Source organism: Halichoerus grypus, chromosome 1 (assembly GCF_964656455.1).
Source record: "Halichoerus grypus chromosome 1, mHalGry1.hap1.1, whole genome shotgun sequence".
In the NCBI taxonomy this organism is placed as follows: Eukaryota; Metazoa; Chordata; class Mammalia; order Carnivora; family Phocidae; genus Halichoerus; species Halichoerus grypus.
The window spans coordinates 207,610,813-207,632,388 of NC_135712.1; the positions used below are offsets into that span (position 1 = coordinate 207,610,813).

At 59.6% G+C, this 21,576-nt stretch overlaps 1 protein-coding gene across 1 annotated transcript in view; it reads right to left on the bottom strand.

Moving 5' to 3' along the window:
* NFIX (nuclear factor I X) overlaps positions 1-11,398 on the bottom strand; it is a 93,921-nt gene extending 82,523 nt beyond the window's left edge. The window contains exon 1 of the mRNA XM_036110796.2: positions 11,242-11,398. Coding sequence (XP_035966689.1) covers positions 11,242-11,268 — 27 coding nt within the window. The 5' untranslated portion in view covers positions 11,269-11,398. The remainder of the gene's footprint in view (positions 1-11,241) is intronic.
* Between the last annotated feature and the right edge of the window lie 10,178 nt (positions 11,399-21,576).

Here is a 21,576-nt window from a genome sequence, read left to right on the forward strand (position 1 = left end):
GTTTGGGGGGGTCAGGACTGGCAGTAACGCCAGGTGACACTTAAGAGCACTGCTTGTACTCCAGGCTCCGTGCTCAGACCCCGATTTTAGGGACTCACTCCTCATACCAACCCTGCCAGAGGGAGGAGAAAAGCCAGGCACTCTCCTAATCAGCGTGGGTCTCCACTTCTTACACCACCCTGGCCCACCTCTTCCATCTACAGCTGGGGAAACTGAGGCTGAGAGAGGGAAAGGGGCTTGTTGGAGCACCAGCTCATGCCCAGGAGACCTGAGGATACAGGACTTCAGGTTTTGAGAAACCTCACCAGCTGGAAAAATCCCAGGCCCTGTGGGCTGGGGGCAGCACCCTGTGAACCCCGCCCCCCTCTTGGTGCGTCAGGACGTGTATGTTTTGTGTGTTATGGTATGGGCTGTGGTCCACGGCTGTCGTGTGTCTGGTGCGCAAGCCACAGCGTGATGTATGTGTCCCTCTGTCGGTGCGGGCCTCTGTGCGTCTGTGTGTCCATTCAGGGCCAGCCCCTGCCACAGAGGGGGGAGAGGCATGGAAGCACCCTCCCCCGAAAGTGTGTCTTTGATACTTGCAGCCTCGGCAGCGAAAAACAAGTTTCCACAGGGCCGCCTTGGGCTGAGGCCAGGCCGTCCTCAAATAACATTTGAAGTTACTTAGCAAACTTTGTTTAGTGCCGAGAGAGACAGAGAGGCCCGGGCAGCGGGCTTGGATGGGGGGGGGGGGAAGTAAACCGGTTCCTCCAAAGTCCCTTGCCCCTCTGGGGGCACGAGTGCCCAATATGGGGCTTAGTTCCCCTCCCCAAAGTTCCAGAGAGGAGGAGCAGGAATCTTGAAGCCCTGGGGGGACCCGAGGGGGGAGGAAGGATCTGGGCACCCCACAGATAAAGCCTTGCTTTTGCCAGTCCAGGCCCTAGACTTTGGCAGGAATGCCCACCCTGGTCTCCTGGGGGCCCAGAGGCCGATTCTGGGTCCCTGGGTCTGGTTAGAAATGGAAGGGTCTACACTTTTCTGTGCTGCCCCCTTTCTGCAGCCCAGCTCCGCCAGCCTTGAAGCAGGTTGTACAAGCTGGCTCAGAGCGTGTGTCCCCCTCCAGACACACACACACGCACACCCAGAAAGCCCCTGGTGCCCACATACCCAGCCCTCCCAAACTCTCATTTCCAGGGTCCCAGCCCCAGGCAGCAGAGAAGGCCTGAGAGCCAGCAATGGCGGGTTTGGAAGTGAGGTTGGTGCCTATGGGAGGGGGAGGAGGAGGAGATGCCAAAAATGGTGAGCCATTACAGGCAAGCAGGCAAGCAAGGGAGGAAACGAGCAGGGAAGATGGAAGCCAGGCGGGCATCCTCGCTGAGCTCTGGGCCGCAAAGGGGCAGCGAGAAAAGCGGTCCGGGGCCTTCCAGGGAGCAGGCCTGGGGGGACAAGCCCCAGGTGGCACGGGACAGGCCGGGGGCCGGGGGATGCACCCAGCGCTCCCCCACCCCCACCCCAAGCTTTGAAATGGAGACTGGCAGCAGCAGCCGCTGGGCTCTGCCCGGGCATGGGGTGGGGGTGGCGGGCAGGCAGGGCGCCAAACCAAATGCCACCAGGCTGGGCACGGTGGTTGCCAGCCGGCAGCGCTGACCCCACCAGCCCCAGCCCAGAGCCCTCACGTCTAGAACTTTGGGGGTGGAGGAAGATGGGGGCCCAGCGGAAATCAGAGGGCCAACAGACAAAGCCAGGTCCCCTCAAGCTGTGGGCAGGTCCCCAAGACCCTACAAAGATGGCGCGGCCTGGCACTGCCAAGGTGACGGGCTGGGGTAAAAATAAACCGGGCCCGCCCCGGGGGAGCTAAATCGAGGGGCCCAGGTGGAAGTGCCACTCCGGGCCACCAGCTGCCCCCGCCCCACCCCCAGCTCAGAGCAGCAGGGCTGAGAACACCGGGTGCCCATCGAGGCCCAGTTTCTATACAGGAGAAACGCCGGCCATCTTGTCTCCCAGTCTTGGGCGGGCAGCATACGGTGTATCCACAAGTACGGATAATGGATGATCTCAGGCTTCAGCAACAACAGGCCGTGCACTGGGGGCAGACGATTGGGGCAACCATGCTAAGCCACATACCCTTGACCTCCGGACTGCCCCCTCCGAGAGGGAAAAGGGCCTGTGAGGTCATACTCGAGCTGTGGCAGAGCTACTTTGGGTGGCAGGTCAGCACCGCGCCACGAGGCCTCTCAGACCACCTCTGCTAAAACAGCAGTTGCCCAGCACTTCCATGGGCCTTACCTGTTCTTTTTCTCCTAGCACCTATCACTGTCTCAAGTACTGGACACTCCCTTGTTTATCGGGTTCACTGTCTGCCCTCCCACCGGGGCTGGCACCTCTGCTGAGCCCCCAGGGCCTAGAACAGGGCCTGGCACCCGGGAGGTACTGAGTAAATATTTGTTGAAGGAATGCACAGGCCCCCAGCGGCACCCCCAGCACTCGGGCTCCAGCTGGGTGCCCAGCAAGGTGTGGGAGAAGGCATCACGCCCTGTCGGGGTAGTGAAGGCAAGCCTGGCCAGTGGTGGTGCAGAGTGGGTGAGCCGACCATCCACTCTCACTCTGAGCCCTGAATGGAAGAAGATCTGAAGGTCCGGGTGGTAAGGAGGGCTCAAGGGCTGACAGCTGGGGCAAGCTTCACATGGGGGTGCGGGGATGTACAGGCCCACTCTGAAATTTGGTAAAGGCCAGAAAAGAAGCTGCAATTCTGTCCCATCAGTAGGATTTAAAGTGGTGGCAATCAGAGAAGAGGCTCACCTCATAGCCCTTGACCCTGGCACTGGATATCTCTTCTTTCAGCTTCTCACCTATAAAATCAAGCACTTACTTCATATCAAGCACTACCTTAAGGCACTTTCTATAAGCCAACTCCTTCGGTCCTTACCATAACCCTATTGAGAGGAAACTAGAGGCACAGAGAGGTTGAGTGATTTGTCCAAGGTCACACAGCTAGTGAATAGCAGAGCCAGGATTCAAACCTGGGAAGTTGGCTCAGAGCCCCCGCTCTCCTAATAATGTCCAAATGTCCCAAATGCCAACAGTGCCGAACTAAAGAAATCCTGCCTCATTATACTGTCAGCCACGCACAGTAACACACACGTGGGCACAGCTAACCCCTGTCCACCTGCCTCACACGGACGGATTCTGGGGACAAGCTGGGAAGGCGCTTAGCACCGGGTGCAGCACAGCAAGCACACAGCGCACTTCAGCCCAGCACTATAGTTTTTAGGACATTTCATTATAATCCTATAAAATGCTTTCTCCTTGTGCGATTCTGCCAGCCCTCTCTTCTTTCTCCAGAGTCAGAAATGAAGAGGCCATGGCCAGAGGATTAAGGAGACAGCCCCACGGAGGACGAGAGTTTCAGAAATCAGCCTCGCCTCCATCCCAGACCGTCTTGATGGCTTCCAGAGCGGGACAGTTAGAATGGGGCCGCTGGGCCAGAGGACTGGGGTGTCCTGGGCCAGCGTAGGCATGTGGCTTCGAAGGCTTCTCCCCCCACCCCCAACCCCCAGGCTGTGAGAAACCAGCGCAGGGATTCAGAGTCCCAAATTCCATCAGGAGAGGTCAGGGTGGTGGAATCGGCTGCGCAAAGACAGCCAGAGGGCAGGCAGGCAGAGGGGAGGCGCGAGGAGGCCAGGTCTCACCGCTCAGATGCCATTTCCCAACAGGGCCAGGTGTAACCCAGGTGTGAATGCCTTTGTGGGTGTGACGCTCATCCACATGTACTGGGGCAACTTGGGACTGTAACGCCACACCGTCTGTGCCTGGGCTTATGTATGGGGGTGGGGTTGCATTTGTGACAACACCTGGGTCCTGATGAGCAAGACTGTGTGTGCGGCCCTGGCAGCATCGTCTTGTCCGTGTGTGTGTGCGCGCGCGTGCGCACATGCGCGCCCACGTGCGTGTAATGGGTGTCCGTTGTGCCCGTGCGTGTGTTACTGTGTGTGTCTGACAAGACTAGGGCTGAGTGTCTTCATTTCGGCACTGCTGACATCGGGGGCTGGATCACTGTTTGCGGTGGGGGCGTCTTGTGCTCTGGAGGGTGCTGGGCCGCGTCCCTGGCTTCCCCTCGCGAGATGCCCGTAGCAAACTCCCCTCCGAGTGTGATGACCGAATATGTTCCCAGACGTTGCCAGGTGTGTGTGTATCGCTGTGCCTGAGAGTGTGCGAGTGTGTGCACGTGCGCCCCTGTGTGTGATGGTGGGTGGGGTGGACCCGAGCTCGTGTGTGTGTTTCTGGGTGTCTGACAGTGTTAATTCGTGCATGTGCTGTGTGCTTCTCGCCGAGTGTCTGTGGGTCCGCGCGACACTCCACAGTCCTGTGTGTTTGGCAACAGCGAGGCGTGTGTGTGTGCTGTGTGGCTCGTGGCATGCGACTGTGTGACCCTGTGCGCCCGTGTGCACGTCCCCGCACGGGTAGCCCACGCCGAGGTGCTCGGGTGGGGTGGGCGTCTCTAGGTGTTTGTGTGTAAAGGCAAGTCTCTTTGTGTGGGGCCGCCTGTGTCTGCGTGCTCCTGGTTTAGGAAGGTGTGACGTGCCTGCGTGTGACAGCATGGTTCTTTGTGCCCGCGTGTGCCAGTGACAGTGTACGACTTTGTGTGAGATGGACCCAGAATAAACCCCCAAGATGATTCTACTGAAGCCAATATGTGGATGGAATCTCCTGGATGATTTGGCCCCCACCCCCGGGTCCTGACTGTCCCGGCCTAAGAGCCGCCTCCCCAGGCCAAGGCGGTGGGGGGCACCTCTGAGCTGCCCCGTCCTCCGACTCGGCTCCCGCAGATTCAGGTGGGGACAGACCCCCACCCTTGCCCGATCTGTGCCAGGAAGGCTGGCACTGAGCTTTCAGCCAAGGGGGCAGGGTCCTCGGCAGTGGTGGTGGCACTGCCCCCTGCCCACTGCTGGCCACCACCCCCAGCTCCCCTCAGGGTGGGGCCCCAGTAGGGGGAAAGCTCCCCAGTGCAACCCTGGCTTCCGATTGGCTACAGATCGCCGCAGTGCCCGCCACCCGCCTCCCCCTCCCCGGCTGGCGCAGCCACATCGGTAGTGGTGGCAAACGCAGCTCCGAGTTCTGGGCACAGCTGCGCCTCACAGAGGCCTGCCAGCCCCACCAGAAGCCAGACACCCCAGCTCCGTGCCCCCGACCCCTCCCCACCTGCCCGCCCGGCCAGCCAGGCAGCACGGTCACCCTGGCTGCTACCCCCCTCCGGCTGCCAGGCCCCGTCCACTCAGCCCCTCACCCATCAGGCCTGTGCCCCTTTGGCCAAGCCCACTTGGGGGGCCCAGGCCCCTACACACGGCCACTCCCGCTCTCAGAGGGGCTCCTCAGGAGGGGGGAGGCAGCGAGGAGGGGGGGCAGGGAAGGGGGGAGCTAGCCCTTCTTTTAGTGAACGCGCCCAGAGCTGGAGCCAAAAATCGAGGAGGAGAGATATTCAGACGGAGCCAAGACGCGTTTGGCAGGAGGAGAGAGAGAGGGAGAGAGGGAGCGGGAGGAGGGGAGGAGAGAGGGAGGAAAGAGAGAGAGAGAGAGAAAGAAGGGGGGGGCCCTCGGTTTCCAAATCTGAGCTCTCAGAGCTTCGGAGGGACAGCGGGTGGCATGGGAGGTGTGGGACCCAGGGCAGGCCTGACTGTGGGGGCAGCAGGGGCGGAGGGCTCAGGCCCGCAGAGACAGCCGGACACCCCAGCTGGCCAGGCCAGGACGGACATAGGCAGAAGCCAAGATCAATGCGCACCCGGCAGACAGAGGGAGGCCTGTGGGCGGCCCAAACACACACCCGCACCTCGCCACACAACGGGCTTCTGTCCATGCTGGGCCAGGGGCACGGGCGGGGCCCACAGCAGGGCCACCACGGCTGCCCAACCTCATGGGAAGCCATGGAGAGGCCGGCCTGCTCCCAGCCGCTAGCCTGGCCGCCATAGCGGGCATTTCACAGGCTGCCAAAAAGCCAAAGGGGGCCAAGGAGAGGGGCCCTTGTGGTGAGATACACATTGGTGGTCACAAGGACAAGCCCAGCACGCAAAATGCCACGGGGGAGGTGACACCCGGAGACCCAGGCATCGACCCATTTGCTGACACAGGTGGACATGCACGGGAAGCCACACTGATAGAACCTTTCCCACGACGGTCAGACGTCCAGAGAAAACATTTCGTTGCACACTGACATGCCACGGGGACACCACGACACAAAGACGACATCGGGCACCCGCAATAAACACAGCGACACACACCCGCAACCCCACTGTTCCCGGATACACAGAGGTGGAGCGTGGGATGACCCTCGGAGACACAGGCAGGCAGCACCCAATAACGGACACATGGAGACACAGGGACACTTGCAGAGGGACCCGCGCAGACGTTCGCGGCCACATGGCCATCTGCAGCAAAATGGTGGCTCTAAAGCCCAACACACCAGTGAACACATGCGGATCAGGGAGAACCCAGTTAGCCATTCACAGCCATCCTCCTGGCTCCTTTGCCTCCACATCTGGGGCTTTGGGGACAGGAAAATGAATACACACCCTTCTTTCCCCTACCCCAGCTGCGGGGGGGTGGGTGGGGGGACAGGAGCCCCATCCTCAGCACTTTGTTGGAGGAAAACACAGGTGTCTGTGCGTCCTCTGCCTCTCTTGGTCCAGCTGGAGGGAAGTGAGAGACCCCAAATTTGCGCTTCAAGAGCAGAGAGAACAAGGACCAAGCCGACCAAAAAGGCCAGGCTCCCAGCAGGTTGAACATGGAAGCCAGCGATCAGACGCTCACTACCAGGGGAGTTTCACCGGCAGCCACAGCTGTGTGCCCACCCCCTGCACACACCCACGGTGACTGCCTGCCCCTGCCAGGTGCCCACATAGGATCCCCCATATGCATCCTGGCCCCATGGTGGACCCTGGTGACACCACTCGCGTGCAAATGCAGAAATAGCTCTGGAGCCACGTAGACGTCCCTGAAGCCATCATCAGAACCCACCCCCAACTCCAGGTTCTTTGCCCCTCTAACGTCTGGACACTCATGTACACACACACACACTCCTGCATGCCCCAGAACAAGGCCTCAGAGCCCAGCCCCAAAGTGGGTCTGGTTGAGGTCAGGGTCGAGACTAGGGAAAGGGTCAGGGCAGCCAGTGGCCCCCAAAAAGGTATCTGGTCCCCATGGGGTAGTGCAGGGCTTGTCCCTCCCCTCCTGTCCCCCGCCCTTCCCCACCATCATCTCTCCTTGCCTTGAACCCCTGCTGCCCTCTGCCTGGCTGATGGGACTCCACCCAAGGGAAAGTAGCTGGGCCATGAGCTGGCTTCCCTCCTCCCAAACTCTGCTTGCTTCCTCCTCCAGGCAGTCTACTCGGACTTCTATGGTTGAGAGGTGCTCCACCCTGCCCTCCACCCCGCCCCCCAGAAGTACTCTTCCCTCAGTTGGGAAGGCCTAGGGGTGACCTAATGATGACAACCAAGATGACTACAAGCCATTCCATTTCCTGAACACATGCTACAGGCCAGACACTGCGCTAAGCCTAATAACAGCCTGAGCGATAGGTGCTATTATTACCCATTTTATGGACCAGGAAAATCTGCAGTTCAAATCACAGGATTAGAAAATGCAGAACCAGAGTTCAAACCCTGTGCCGTCTAATGACAAAGCCCAATTCCTGACCTCTGCACCCACAGCCTCCATCTGGGACTCCTGAGGCCACACAAGACATTCCTGGCTCAGCAAGGACCCCTGACTCCAGCACCCAGCAAGAAGGGAGCATCCTGCTCCCCAAATTAAGCCAGCAGAGCCCTTGGCTCCAAGCGTCGCCTGGTCCAGCCTCAAAACATCTAACGGAGTCCAACCTAGCCCCCAGCATGGCCTGCCCCATCCCAGCTCCTGCCTGCACACACCTCCCATCCCAGAAGTGGGCAAGAAGCAGGCAGGGCCAGACCCAGGGAGAAAAGGCACCATTAAAAGGGGGCCCTACACTGCGCTAGGACGGGGAGCAACAGCATCATGGGGACAGAGAGGTGGCCACAGTGCCCCAAGGAGATAGCTGAGGCGGGGGCTTCAGGGAGGCCCCAGCCCATAGCCCCTTCCCTGGAAGGATTGCGTGTGTGGCCGCAGAGAGCGTGAACATTCTGCTGCTCATGTGGCTATGTGGTAGGAAATGTCGGCAAGTGTGCGTATCTACGTACACACCCAGGTGAGCCAACAGCATTACGTCTTATATAAAAGCGTGTGTCTGTCCACCCATCTGTCCTTGAGTCGGTGTGAGCAAGCGCAGGGGTGAACACACACTTGAGTCAGAGTGTATCTGGGAGGTATTGCTGTGTCTCCGTGAGCCTATGTCGATATATGCGTCCCATGTCAAGGGGGGGTGCGTGTGTGTGTGTGTGTTTATGTGTGTGTGTTGCGGGTGGGAGCGAACACAGGTCCACCATTTCCTGTGCCTGTAGGTTCCTCCATGGCCATGTGTCTGGATGATCAGCATGAGCAGGTCATTTATGTCCCCATTTTGGGGGTGGCGGTGATGTATATATGTATGTCCTCATTCTGGTGTGTGTCTGTCTGTTGGGGAAGGGGTCCCATCCATCCACCCCCTCCTGTCTGCCAAGGACTCAGGCCTAGGGCTGCAGTGGGCTCAAGCAGCGCCAGCAAGCGCCCCGCCCAGCCGCCCTGGATTTCGATGCTTTTTCCAGAAGGAGATTTCCCCCCCCACCCCCCGCCCTTCCCCCTCGCCCACAGTGCCTTTCCCCGCCAGGGCCCCGCTGCTCCAAGCTCGTTCCTGCTCAATCATTTATTGACTTTAAAATCGAAGCCAATTCTGGTTTGAAAAAAAGAAAAGGGGAAGAGAAAGAGAGAGGCCAGAGAGACAGAGAGAGTCCGAGACTCGTGGGGAGGGGGGAAGCAGAGATGGGGCCAGAACCAGTCAGAGACAGAGACAGGGAGAGACAGGGATAGTCAAAGATATAGAAGGACAGAGGCTAAGAGAGAGAGAGAGAGAGAGACAGAAAAGGGGCAGAGCAACCAGATATAGAGACAGAGGCAGAGAAAAAGACAGAGACTGGCAGGGCAAATTATGGAAGCAGAAAGATTTGTAAAAACAGAGACTCTGGATCCAAGAGAAGTGACTGTCGGGAGGGGCAGACCAGACCCTGCTGACCAGCTGACAGCAGCCTCCTGCACGGAGCTGAGGGGTACAACCCAGAGAGACCATGCCCACTCTCCTCTCCATCCACCCTGGCACACTCAGGCCTGTGACACAGAGCTGAGCTCTTGCTCCCTTCTGGGGTGTCATAGAGTCAAGCCTTGGCCATGGCCCTGAGTCTGGGTGCTACCCTAGCCCTTTCCTAGTCTTATCACCAGTGAACTGGCTGGCATTTTCTTTCCCAGGAGCGCAAGTCTTACCCAGGTCTCAGGGGGCAGGCCAGGCTGCTGGGAGGGTAACTGGTGGGCAAGGGGCTACTCAAGCATGGGGTCTTGATCCCACTAGGCCCCCCCAAACACCAGCACGTAGTCCAGCCAAGCATAGCCCCAAAGGCAACCACAGCTCAGACCCCACTAGGTGGGCAGTGTTGTCATGCGGCCCAAGATAGAGCGATTGGTCAGTCAGAGGCACAGATTGGGGGGGGGGTCCCCCCACGCTGCCACAGTGGCCAGAGTGCCTACTTACACCTACATGCACACTGATACATACGTGGGCCTGTGTACCCTCACCAACACTCACACCCAGTTTTGTACAGGAAAACCTGCTCCCTGGGCCACACATATGTCCATACCCTGCAGGCCTGCCCCCGCCAACCCATAGAAGCCACATGCAGACCCCAAGATTGACATACACGTACGCACTCGCATCTGTGGATATAGGAGTGTGGTGCGGCCGCGGCTGACACACAACCCCGACAAAGTCTCTTGCCCCTCGCCACACACCGCCACCTGGTAGCAGCCATATTCACTTGGACTCCCACTCCCATCTGTGGGCACACTTGACAGAAGGCTGACAGGGCTCAGATTGGGCAGAGAAGACAATTAAGACCCCAGGCCTGGCCTAAAGACTCTCCTTACACACAGGCCCTGCTGGCAGGCAGGGCTAGGCGGCCCCCAGGTGTCCCCTCTTCGGAGTCCGTGTTGCCAGCAGTAGCCTGGCCCCGCAGGCAGTGCTCCCAGGGCTACTGTGGGACTCTGGACGGTTCTTGTGCCCTCTCGGAGCCTGGGGCCACAACCCAGGGAAGGTGGAGTGGCAGGGCAGGCATCCCCCGCGCTTTTGCCGCTGCCGAGCGCGGCGCAGGGAAGTTCGCTGGAGGCGGGACGCGCTCTGCTCTCGCAGCGCGCCAAGGTCGGCTCTGTGGTGCCCGCGGCTGACCCGACGGCGTGGCCGCAGCACTGTCTGCGGCATCCACGGCTGCCTCCCGCCCCTCCCGCCTCCGGGCGGCAGGACGGGATTCCCCCGGCCCGCCTGGTCCACCGCGCCGCAGCCGGGGTAGCTGGGGCCGGAAAGTTTGCGCCGAGGAAAGTTTGGGGCGGTGGGGGGGGGGCGCGGCTGCGACGTCCAGGGTCGGCCGAGAGGCGCGGCCCCGGCTGGCAGCGCGCCCGTCCCTCCCTCCCCTCCCCTAACCCTCCGAAATTTGGGAGCCCCGCCATTTTCTTAGCCCCGCTCCCATGTGAGGCCTGAACAAAGACTTTGGGGCGACGCCCGGGCCGCTCGGCCGGCCCCGGGCACCCCGGCTGCACGCAGGGGCCGCCGCCACGCGTACCGGCCGCTGCCACCCTCGGGAAAAGCTGCGCCCGCCCCATAGAGCGCCGCGAGACCCAGTCCCCGCTCTGCGCCCTCGGGACCACCCCCTGCCACTCTGTCACCCCTGCAACCACTGCCAGTGGCCACGCTGCCCGGGTGCACGCTACAGTCGCCCACCGGTCGGCGGGAGTCCACCGCACCCCAGTCGAGCGCGCGCGCACACGCGCACACACACACACACACACACACTCCCGCTCCTCGCTCCGGGGGCAGCGCCACGCACGCAGCCGGCCACCCCAGAGCCCCCACCAGAAGTCCGCCGGGTGGCCAGGGTCGCACGCGCACCGTGACGCCCGCATGCGTGCGAGGACTGCCCACAGCACGGCTTGCACCCCTCGGCCGCCCGCAGGCTCACTCCCCCCGGGCCGCCGCGCGCCCCCTCCTGCCGCCCGCCCGCCCGCCCGCCGGCCTCCTGCGCCCGCTCCCCTCCCCGGTCGCCCAGGGGCGGCGGCCGGTACCTGGGTGAGGCAGTACGGGGAGTACATAGCTGGGCGCCCGGGCGGGAGCGCGGCGGCCGGCCGCGGCGAGGGGAGGCCCGGCAGGCGGCGGCCGCGCTCGGGCTCCGGCTCCGGCTCGGCTCCTCCGGCCTCCGCCGCGCTGCGCCCGCCCGGCCCGCGGCCCCGCGCTCGCCGCTCGCAGGCTCGGCCCCGCCGGCTCCGGGGCCGCCGCCGCCGCCGCCGCCGCCGCGCTCGCCGCTGCCTCTCGCGTCCGCTGCTGCCGCCGCCGCTGCGCGTCTACTCCATGCCGCCGCCGCTCGGCCGGTCACCCTCGCCCGCCGCCGCCGCCAACGCCGCCGCCGCCGCCGCGCTGTGAAAGTGAAAGTTTAGACAAAGTTTGGAAGCGGCGCACTCCGGGGAGAGGGAGCGGGCGGGCGGCGCGGGCGGGAGGAGGGGCGCGGGGAGGGGCGGGCAGGGCGGGGGAGCGGCGGCCGGCGCGCTCACACACACACACACACACGCACACGCACACACATGCACACACACGCGCGCGCGCGGGGGCGCACACCGACACAGCCACCCCGACACGTGCTGGCCCGCGTTCCATCGCAGACACACGCTGACACACAGCAGGGTTCGGACCCCGCCACACATGTCACGTACAGAACGCATTGCCACACGTTCCACGTTCCAACAACGAAGCACACACAGACACCTACACACATACAGCATAGACACACGCCCTGGCACACCAGCCCACGACCCACACGCTGACAGGCACACAGGCCCACCATCACATGATGGTAACCTGTACACACGCATTCCAACAAGGAGCCGTGTTTAGACACGCCAACGCGGGCCTCACGTGGACACACACTGATACACACCAAGACACACACACACCAGGGCATGCTGACACGTACATATTCACGCTGACACACTGACAGGCATGATCACACAACCACACTGTGGAGCGCTCCAGACATACAACTCCTATATATAGACACCCAAAGGCACACACAAAGCCACACCAAAACATCTTGGCAGTAGCCAGCCGGGCACACAGAATGACACTAACACAAGGGAGATGTGTTAACACACTGTCAGACAAACATACACCATCAGATACCCGCATGCACAAGCCCGGTGACACAGGGAAGGAGCACACTGACCCTGATACAAAGAAATACAAAGTGTCACTGATACGAAGTGACATTGGCAGTCACAACAACACAGGGACATACATAGGACACACCTGGTGCCCAGATGTACCCCTTGGCCTTGGGTACACTGACCAACAGTCCAGGGGATCACCCAGCCATGCACACAGGTATGACACACATACACCCAGGCCCCTCCCACAACCCACCGTTACGGCACTCATGCAAATACACACACACAAACACACTTGTACTTGGACCTGATCATGGACACACAGATCTAGGAGGTGCCACAGAGCCCAGCCTGCAGGGACAGAAATGGGCATGGAGGCCTCGGGTACATGTACACTCTCGGCGCCCCCCCCCCCGCCCCCCGTGAGACTCCAGTCTCTCATGCAGGCCCCTGAACCCTCATTTCCAGAGCAGAAAGGAATGGGGGCCAAAGTTGGTACTGAGGACCCTGGTGTGGGGGCAGGGGGAGCCCTTAGGTGACCCCCGAGGTGGGCGGGAGGCGGTGCCGGCAGCCCCTGGGCAGGTCCTGCCGAGACAAAGCTCTCTCCTGCTGACAGGCGTAGCCAACACCTTCTCGCCCTCCCGGGCCAAGAAGCTGTGGCAATTCTAAGCCGTGCATTGTCTGTTGGAGGGGTGTTGGTACCCAGGTGTGTGTGCACGTGCGTGCGTGCAGGGCTGGCTGCAGGGCTGCCATGGCTGTGCCCATTGAGTCCCTGCAAGCAGACACAAGGGAGTGAGTGTGTGTGTGTGTGTGTGTGTATGTGATCACATGTGGTCACATTACATCACTGAGGCAGGATGACTGGAGTTGTGTCCTCAGCTGTCTGTGTGGGTCTGGGTGTTCTCTGGGGAAGAGACACAGGTCAGTGTACATCCAGGAGTCTCTTTGTGTGGACCAGTGTTGTGTAGTGGTGGGTCTCTCTGTGGGCTTGGGGGTGTCTGTGAGTCAGAGAGGGTAAGCCTCTGCCGGGCCCCATGTCAAGCGCTGGGCACACAGTAAGAAACAAGACAAAAGGCCCTGCCCTCCGAGGGCTGACATTCTCGTGGGGGTCCCGTGTAGGTGGGGTCTGGCTTTGACAGGAAGTACTGGTGATGTGGGTGCATGGGGGAACGAACATGTGTGTTTCAAGCTGACCACATGTGTACAACGGCTCTGAGGGTCTCTCTGTCCGAAAGTGTCAGTGTGTGTGTGATGAACTTGTGTATGTGTGGCAGGGATATGGGTCTGTGTGTCCCAGAGGGCGAGTGACGAAGGGGGCGAGCGGGCAAAGGTCCCAGTGAGTGTGTCCGTGATCGGGGTCTGGGTGGCAGAGAGTGTTAATGGGTGTTACTAGGAATGTGTTCCTGTGGGGTGGTCTTTGTGGGTCTGGGGCTGTGTGTGTGTGTGTGCATGGGTCAGGGAGGGGGTCTCTGTGTGCCTGAGGGTGTGTCTGGGTCCATGTGTTGTCATTCAGTGCCCCAGGGGCTGTGTCCCTAGAACCCTGCGGGTCCCACATGGCCTCCCCCACTATGTCACAGCCACTGCCGAGGCAAGGCCGAAGCAGAGGGAATCGATACGTCCTTAAAAATTCAAGGGCTTCTCGTAAACAGAAACTTTTAACACCGTTTAAAGTTTCAGGGCCGTTGCAGCAGCTCCTCCCCAGCACCGCTGCAGGAGGAAGGCAGGGGGGTCGTGAGCAATGGTTTGGAGAGAAGGGGCCAGGCTCATGCTGCATGGGGGACCAGGGTGGGGGGCATGCTGTGAGGGGCTGAAAGAAGGAACAGGAAAGAGATTTAGAGATCCAGGGGGACTAGGGCCTGGATGGCTCAGGAAAGAAATGGAGAGGGTTGGGGTGTCTGGCACCTTTAATATAGCTGGGAGGCTTGGGAGGGATCTTGAGAGCCAGGCAGACACACACACCCCGCCCCCCCCCCCCCCCCCCGCCCCTCTGAAAATTGGGCATGAAGGGCCACGCCCCTCAGAAGCCCCCTCCCCCAACTTGGGTCTGGTCCTCCCCCCACTGGCTGGCCTGTCCTCCCAGCCCTGTCCACCAGTCAGTCATGCCAGATCCTGGGGCTGGGTTCTGCCCATATCCCTGCCACACATACCCAAGTTCATCATACACACACTGACACTTTCGGACAGAGAGACCCTCAGAGCCGTTGTACACATGTGGTCAGCTTGAAACACACATGTTCGTTCCCCCATGCACCCACATCACCAGTACTTCCTGTCAAAGCCAGACCCCACCTACACGGGACCCCCACGAGAATGTCAGCCCTCGGAGGGCAGGGCCTTTTGTCTTGTTTCTTACTGTGTGCCCAGCGCTTGACACGGGGCCTGGCAGATGCTTACCCTCCCTTATCACCCTCCTGGTCCTGCCTCTGGCCCCAAACCTAGGCTCTGTTTGAACCAGCTTCCCATACCCACTTACACCCACACCACAATTCCATTTGCACACACACACACACCATCCATCCTTCATTCACATACACACTCACAACACAACATTCATCCCTCTGCTCATACTCGCACGCACACACACAGGCAACACCCATCCTTCCATTCAGCTGCACACACACACACGCACACAGAAGCAACACCCATCCTTCCATTCAGACACACATACACACACACACAACATCCATATGCACACACATAACATCCTTCCATTGAGACACACACACATACACACAGGGGACACCCATCCTTTTATTCAGACAGATAGACACACACACAGGCAACACCCATTCTTCCATCCAGACACACACCCAGAAACGGGACACCCATCCTTCCATTCAGACACATTCGCACAAAAAAGGACACGCATCCTTCCATTTACACACACACACAGACACAACATCCGTACACACACACACAGGACATCCACCCTTCCATTTACACACACACACAGACCTACTCATACAACATCCAAATACACACACAACACCCCTCCTTCCATTCCTAAACACACAATACCCATTCTTCCATTTACACACACTCTCACACCACTGTGTGCACATACACACTCACTTCCTTATCTAGTCACAAACTACATCCGTTCATGTTCACACAAACAAAACACTTGACCCCCATGTTCATGCATATATCTGCACTCAGAATTGTCCACATGCTGAGACCCCCTCCCCCTACCCACAACACCCGCCCCCGTGTACACACACATACACACACACACACACATCTGCTCTGCTCCCCTCTCCACAGCTGCCCCCTGGGAGGATTTTTATTAGGCAAAGGGGCCGCTCTTAAAAAAGGGGGGGACTGCCCTAGAGGACACACATGCCACCCTCCCCCTCCCCCTCCCCCACAGAACCCAGGTCTTAGGGCACACCTGGCCTTCGAGAAATCGCGGGGGAGGAGGGCGCTGCCAGGAGGCTGGGCACAGCTGGGATGCCACAGCTGGAACCCCCCACACTCCTCCCTGCAGGGACTGCCCACCTGGCTGCCACTGGCAGCAGGTGTGTTCTTACAATGCAGGTGTGAGGGGGGATGAGGAGGAGGGAGGATCGGGAACCAGGCCCGTGACATTACCTGGCCAGGATGCTGGGGGTTGGTAGAGGGGAGGGCGCTGAAACATCTGGGCTCTGGCAGCCAGGTCCTGGGCCACTGAAGGCGGGGCCAGGCATTGCTGGGCTTCGGGGCAGCTGGGCAGGCCTCTCAGGGGATGTGGGTAAACATCTGGCACACAGGATAAGTCAAGAGCTAGCCTGTGGATCCTGCCAGGATTGGGGAGAGGGGTGTTCTAGGCCTTCCTGACAGGACTAGGGATCCTCACTCTCCACGAGGGCCTAATGCTTCCCCTGCCCAGCCTGGCAGGCATGATCTGTGCCCCAAGCCGGGGGGCCTAGCTTTGTGCTTGCTGCCCTCACCCCAAGCTGGGAGCACCTAAGGGGGTCTGAGCCCGAAATATTACGGGCCCTGCCCCCAAGGCACACCTGGCCAGACACCTGGGACCATGTCTCACACACAAGAGAATCACAAAGACACACAGGCATACTCAGACACACAAAGATACAGACCCTCCTCCTCTGGGGGCGGTCATATAAAGCGCCATAATCACACACCGTCACAGGATCACCCAGAGATACTGTTGTACATTCTTCCAGAGTAGCTCGCACACACACACACACACACACACACACACATCCACACAGAGAATCCCACACAGACCTTCCCAGATTCATCCACAGAGTAACACCAATAATACCCCAGTGACACACAAAGACCCTCACCAACACACAGACCGCCTTAGAGACTCAAAAATACACCAACTTACAAAGACACACTCAAACATACCGAGACAGTCGTACAGATTCCTAGAATCTCCCTGAGCCAGTTATACAGATACACACAAGGCCACCCAAAGTCACATAGTCACACAAAACCTCATACAGGACAAATCTCTTTGGCCCCACACACAGATGCTCTCAAAATCATCCAGAGATGTGGCACCCACAAAATCACACAAAGATATACAGATCACACACACATACATACACACAACATATACACACACATAGATACCCAAGATCACCTGTGATCACAAATGGTCATACACATAGTTGGTCACACCGACACCCAAAGACACACACACACACACACACAAACATCCCCAAATCACAAGTGGGAGTGTGCAGGCCAGCCCACAGCTGCACACAAGGCCCGCAGGCACACGTTCACGCGTGCGGCCGGTGGCACAGCCCGGCCAGGGCCGAGGATAGGCAGGCAGCAAGGCCTCCTGTGACCAGCACTCATCTGGAGGCAAAGGGAAGGAATTGGGGAAATGTTTCATTTGCAGCCGGCAGGAGACCCACCCCACCCGCCCTGGAAACCTAGCCCGGGCTCCTGAATGGGGCCTCTGTGTGCTGCCACCGCCCAGCTGACCCAGGGAGTAGGTATCAGGGGGGTGAGGCTGGCTGCGCCATGTCCCTAGCCAAGCCTCAGGGGCCACCCAGCCACACACCAGGGCCCAGGCTGGAGTCCCCCAGACCGCAGGAGCCCTCCCCACACCCATCCCCGCGGCATCTGGAGGCCACTCCCCAAACCCAGCCTGCAGGCAGAAGACAGATCAGCTAGCAGTTGGATCTCCAGGTGTCCCTGCCTCAGGCCCACGTGTGTCCCCAGGCTGGGCAGCTGCCAGTCTCATGCCATGAGGCCCCTTGCTCCAGCATGAAGGTGTGACAGACAGCGAGGCTGTATGTGACAGCATGGCTGAGGATGTGACAGTGTAGTTGTGTGTGATAGTGTAGCCGGGCTCCCTGTGCCGCCTGGGGATGGGGGTGGGGCAGTCATAGCCCCTTGGCTCATGTCATCACACACACTGTCATACGCATAGTGTCACTGTCACACCTTCGATCACACAGCCACGCACATAGCCACACTATCTCATCCTCAGTCACACTGTCACACACAACCACACTGTCACACATGCTGTCACACATAGTTATGCTGTCACACCTTCAACCACACACAGAGCCACACTGTCACACCTTCAACCAGCGACACTGTCTGTCACACCCTCAGCCACGCTGTTACACACAGAAATACCATCACACCCTCAACAATGCTGGTCACACACGCCTTCAGCCACATGGGCTCCTGCGTGCTCCCGGTCGGCCTGACGTGCTGACCCTTGCACCGCCGCAGCGCCACGCCGACCGGCAGAGACACGCTGACACGCCCGGTCCGGGTGCCCCTGCAGCTGCGGTCGCCACGTGGCCACACGGAGTCACTGCCCCCCCTCGGTCACAAGGAGGGGAAGCAGATCTGATCACTCCATCCCCAGGCTGTGGCACACAGCTGTCCCTCAGTCAACGTTTGAACCAGACCAGTCATTCCAACAACACAACGACGTCCCCTCCCCGTCCCGGTGTCACAGAGCAGGCAGCCCAAAGGCTCTCTGAAGACATACACTCACGGCCACGCTATTGCAGGGGACGGGCACACATCTCACACTGCCACACAACACCCAGAGTCCCTGGACAGAGCTACAAAGAAACAGTGGATGACAGCCGCCACCACTGTACAAGAACATCCTGTCACACAACAGTCGCTCTCCCCAGTGCCTGTCACAACATTGAGACAGCCCCTTAGCTGTCCCCACAAGCAGCCAAGCATTCTGACATGGCCCCCGCTATAGTCACTAGGATACCCCCCAGCCTCCCAAGTCGTGGAGACAGGGACAGGCCCACTCTGACACCCCCCCCCCCGCTGCAGTCAGCGTGTGGAGAGCCAGGGGGCTAATGGACTCGCAGCTGTAGGCAGTGGGTGCCAGCCCCCCCCGACTCGTGAATATTCATCAGCTGGGGCGCTCTTGAACCTGTGGGGAGTCGGAGGTCCCAGGCAGCTGGGCACCCCCTTCTGTGCCAGGAGGCCCTCAGGTGAGGGTGGGCTCAGCCAAGCCCCAGCAGTCCTCAGAGCCCACCCCCAGTTCCACACATAAACACATGAATCTGTGAACATGGACCCCCAGACACACAAACAACAGTCCTACAAAATCAAAACCACACCCAACAACACAGCCATCCACCACACACACACACCCCAGACATGCAAATACAGGCACACACACAATCACATGAACTCACAACCACAAACACAACCACACCCAAACCGCAGACACAAAACACACACACACACACACAACATGCAAACACAGAGGTATACACTCAGTCACACGACTACAAACACACAGATACACCATCACACCCAAACTACATAGACACTATCACGCACAGGCATGAAAACACACACGCATACACATGGGCGTACAGTCACCTCCAAACCTCAAGCTACTTCTCATGAAACACCCACATAAGTGTGCAAACATGGACCCACACGTTCATACATGCAGTTCCACTGACTCTCAGATGCAAACTCACACACAACCACCCCCAAAAAGCGACTTCATGGGCTACCTCTGTGTCTCCCTCACTTTCTCTTGCTCTCTCTCTCTCACACACACGCACGCACGCACGCACCCACCACAATCTCACTCTGCCCACCCCTGCCGTTTTAGAGAACGGGAAACTGAGGCACTGAGTCCCTGAAGGCCCGGTGAAGGACGGTCCCTCTTAACTCCAGGCAGAGGCTGCGGCCGGGCGCCCCCTGCTGGTCCGGCCCCTTCAAGAGCGCGCGGGGCGGCGGCGCGCGGGGCGGGCACGCGCCTGACGTAACCATGGCATCCTCTTGGCACGCGCGGCCCGCGCGCGGGGAGGGCGGGGCGGGCGCGTTGCCATGGCGCCGACGGGCCGCGTGAATGGGGCATTGTTCGTCGCGGCGCCCGGGCCAGGCTGTCCGGGACCCACCCGGACCCACCCGGGCCGGCAGAGACCGGGAGACCGGGCGGAGAAAGACAGAGATGGGGAGAGATGGAAAGGCAGGGAGAGACAAGAGGTAGGAAGAGACAGACAGAGCCGTAGATGGGAAAAGAAAAACGCTTAGAAGACAAGGGGGAGAGACAGCTGCGGAGAGACAGAGATAGGAGAGACCTGCGAGATGGAGAGAAATGCACAAACGAGGAAAGCCGGACAGAGTCGAGGAGGGCCAAGGAGAGGCAGAACAGGGAATGGAGATGGAAGACGAAGGCTGGGTGGGAAACAGAGGCCCGCTGTGCCCGGCGCAACGCCTGGCAACGGGAGGAGGCAGAAGACCGGGACTCCCAGACAAAGTCGGAGATGCTGAGAGGTGGGAGGAGACCCAGCCAGATGGAGGTCAGGGGGACCCAGGAAGGAAATGAAGGGAAAGCTCCGAGGGTCTCTGGTCCCACCCACCTCAGTCCCTTCTCCACTCCCCTTATTTTTCTTTCCACTCCCCTTTCCATGACTCGCCTCCCCCTGCTTGACACTCTCAGAAAGCAAACCTCTGTCCTACACATCTTCACACACCCACTACAAGACACCATCAACACAGAGATCCAGTCCTTGGGGACACTGCCCAGATGCTCTGAGACAACTTCACAGACACAGCGACACTTACGGATCCATCCACAGACACCCAGAGACACTCACAGTCACGGTTACAGTCAGGCACACCCACGACAGGGACTCCTTCCCCACACCAGAGCCCCATAGATGCACCATCACACAAGGGCCCTGCCAGACATGTGGTCGTGGTCACACACAGCCACACATCACCACACAGGCTCACACTCATGGGAACACTGTCATACGTACCCATCCCAGACACAGAGTGCTCTCTCTCATCTGCACATGTCTCCCTACATTCAGTGACACCTCCTTGGACACACATGCCCTCCCCCTGGTCTGACCCACGGACTGGCTTCCTGTCCCCTGGTCCAGACTGGGGGTCTGTGGGGCTGCAGGGTCCAGTTCTCCATGTTTCACGTACAGACACCTGTCGGCGGTGGAGATTGGGAAGGGAACGGAACGAAGTGAAAAGCCCCACCTCACTCTGCCTCAAAGGGCTGGGTCAAGCCAGGCCAGGGTGTTTCCCTAACTTCTGCCTGTCTGGGTCAACTTGGCCCAAACCTGGACCAAGGGTGTCCCCTGGTGGCCATGTGTGGTCCCTGCACCCATCACGTGGGGAGATGGTGGGCGGCCCGGTGGCCCAGCCTGAATAGAAGGGCAGAGAGGACAGGCCCAGGCTTAGCACAGAGCCTGGAGACCGAAAGCCAGGGTCAGAAGCGAGAACCCAGACCCGGAATTCAGAGTTTGAAATCCAGATCCCAGAACTCAGAATCAGAGCTCAGAATCCAGAATCTGAATCTAGACTCCCAGATACCAAGATCTAGATTCCAGATCCCAGAACTCGGGTCCCAGAATTTAAAATCCAGGTCCAAATGCCCAGGATCTAGAACCCAAACATCTACATCCTATCTCCCAGAATCTAAAACTAAGCACCCAGAATCCAGATCCAAGAACCCAGAGCCCAAAACCCTCCTCAGAGCCAGCCCCTTACCTTCCCCAAGCCTCCCACGTTAGACCCTGGGCAGCAGGGGTTGGTCCCAGCGGCCGCCCCTGTGTGTTTACACATACACACTTCAATAGGATATTGCAGACCCACACCCCAAAACATACAGCCTGTGACCATCACACGTACAACACCACACACTGCAGATACACATGGACAATCACACACACACACACACACACACACACACACACACACACACTTACAGCCTGGCAACACAGCATCACCTTAAGAAACCCGGAACTGCCATAC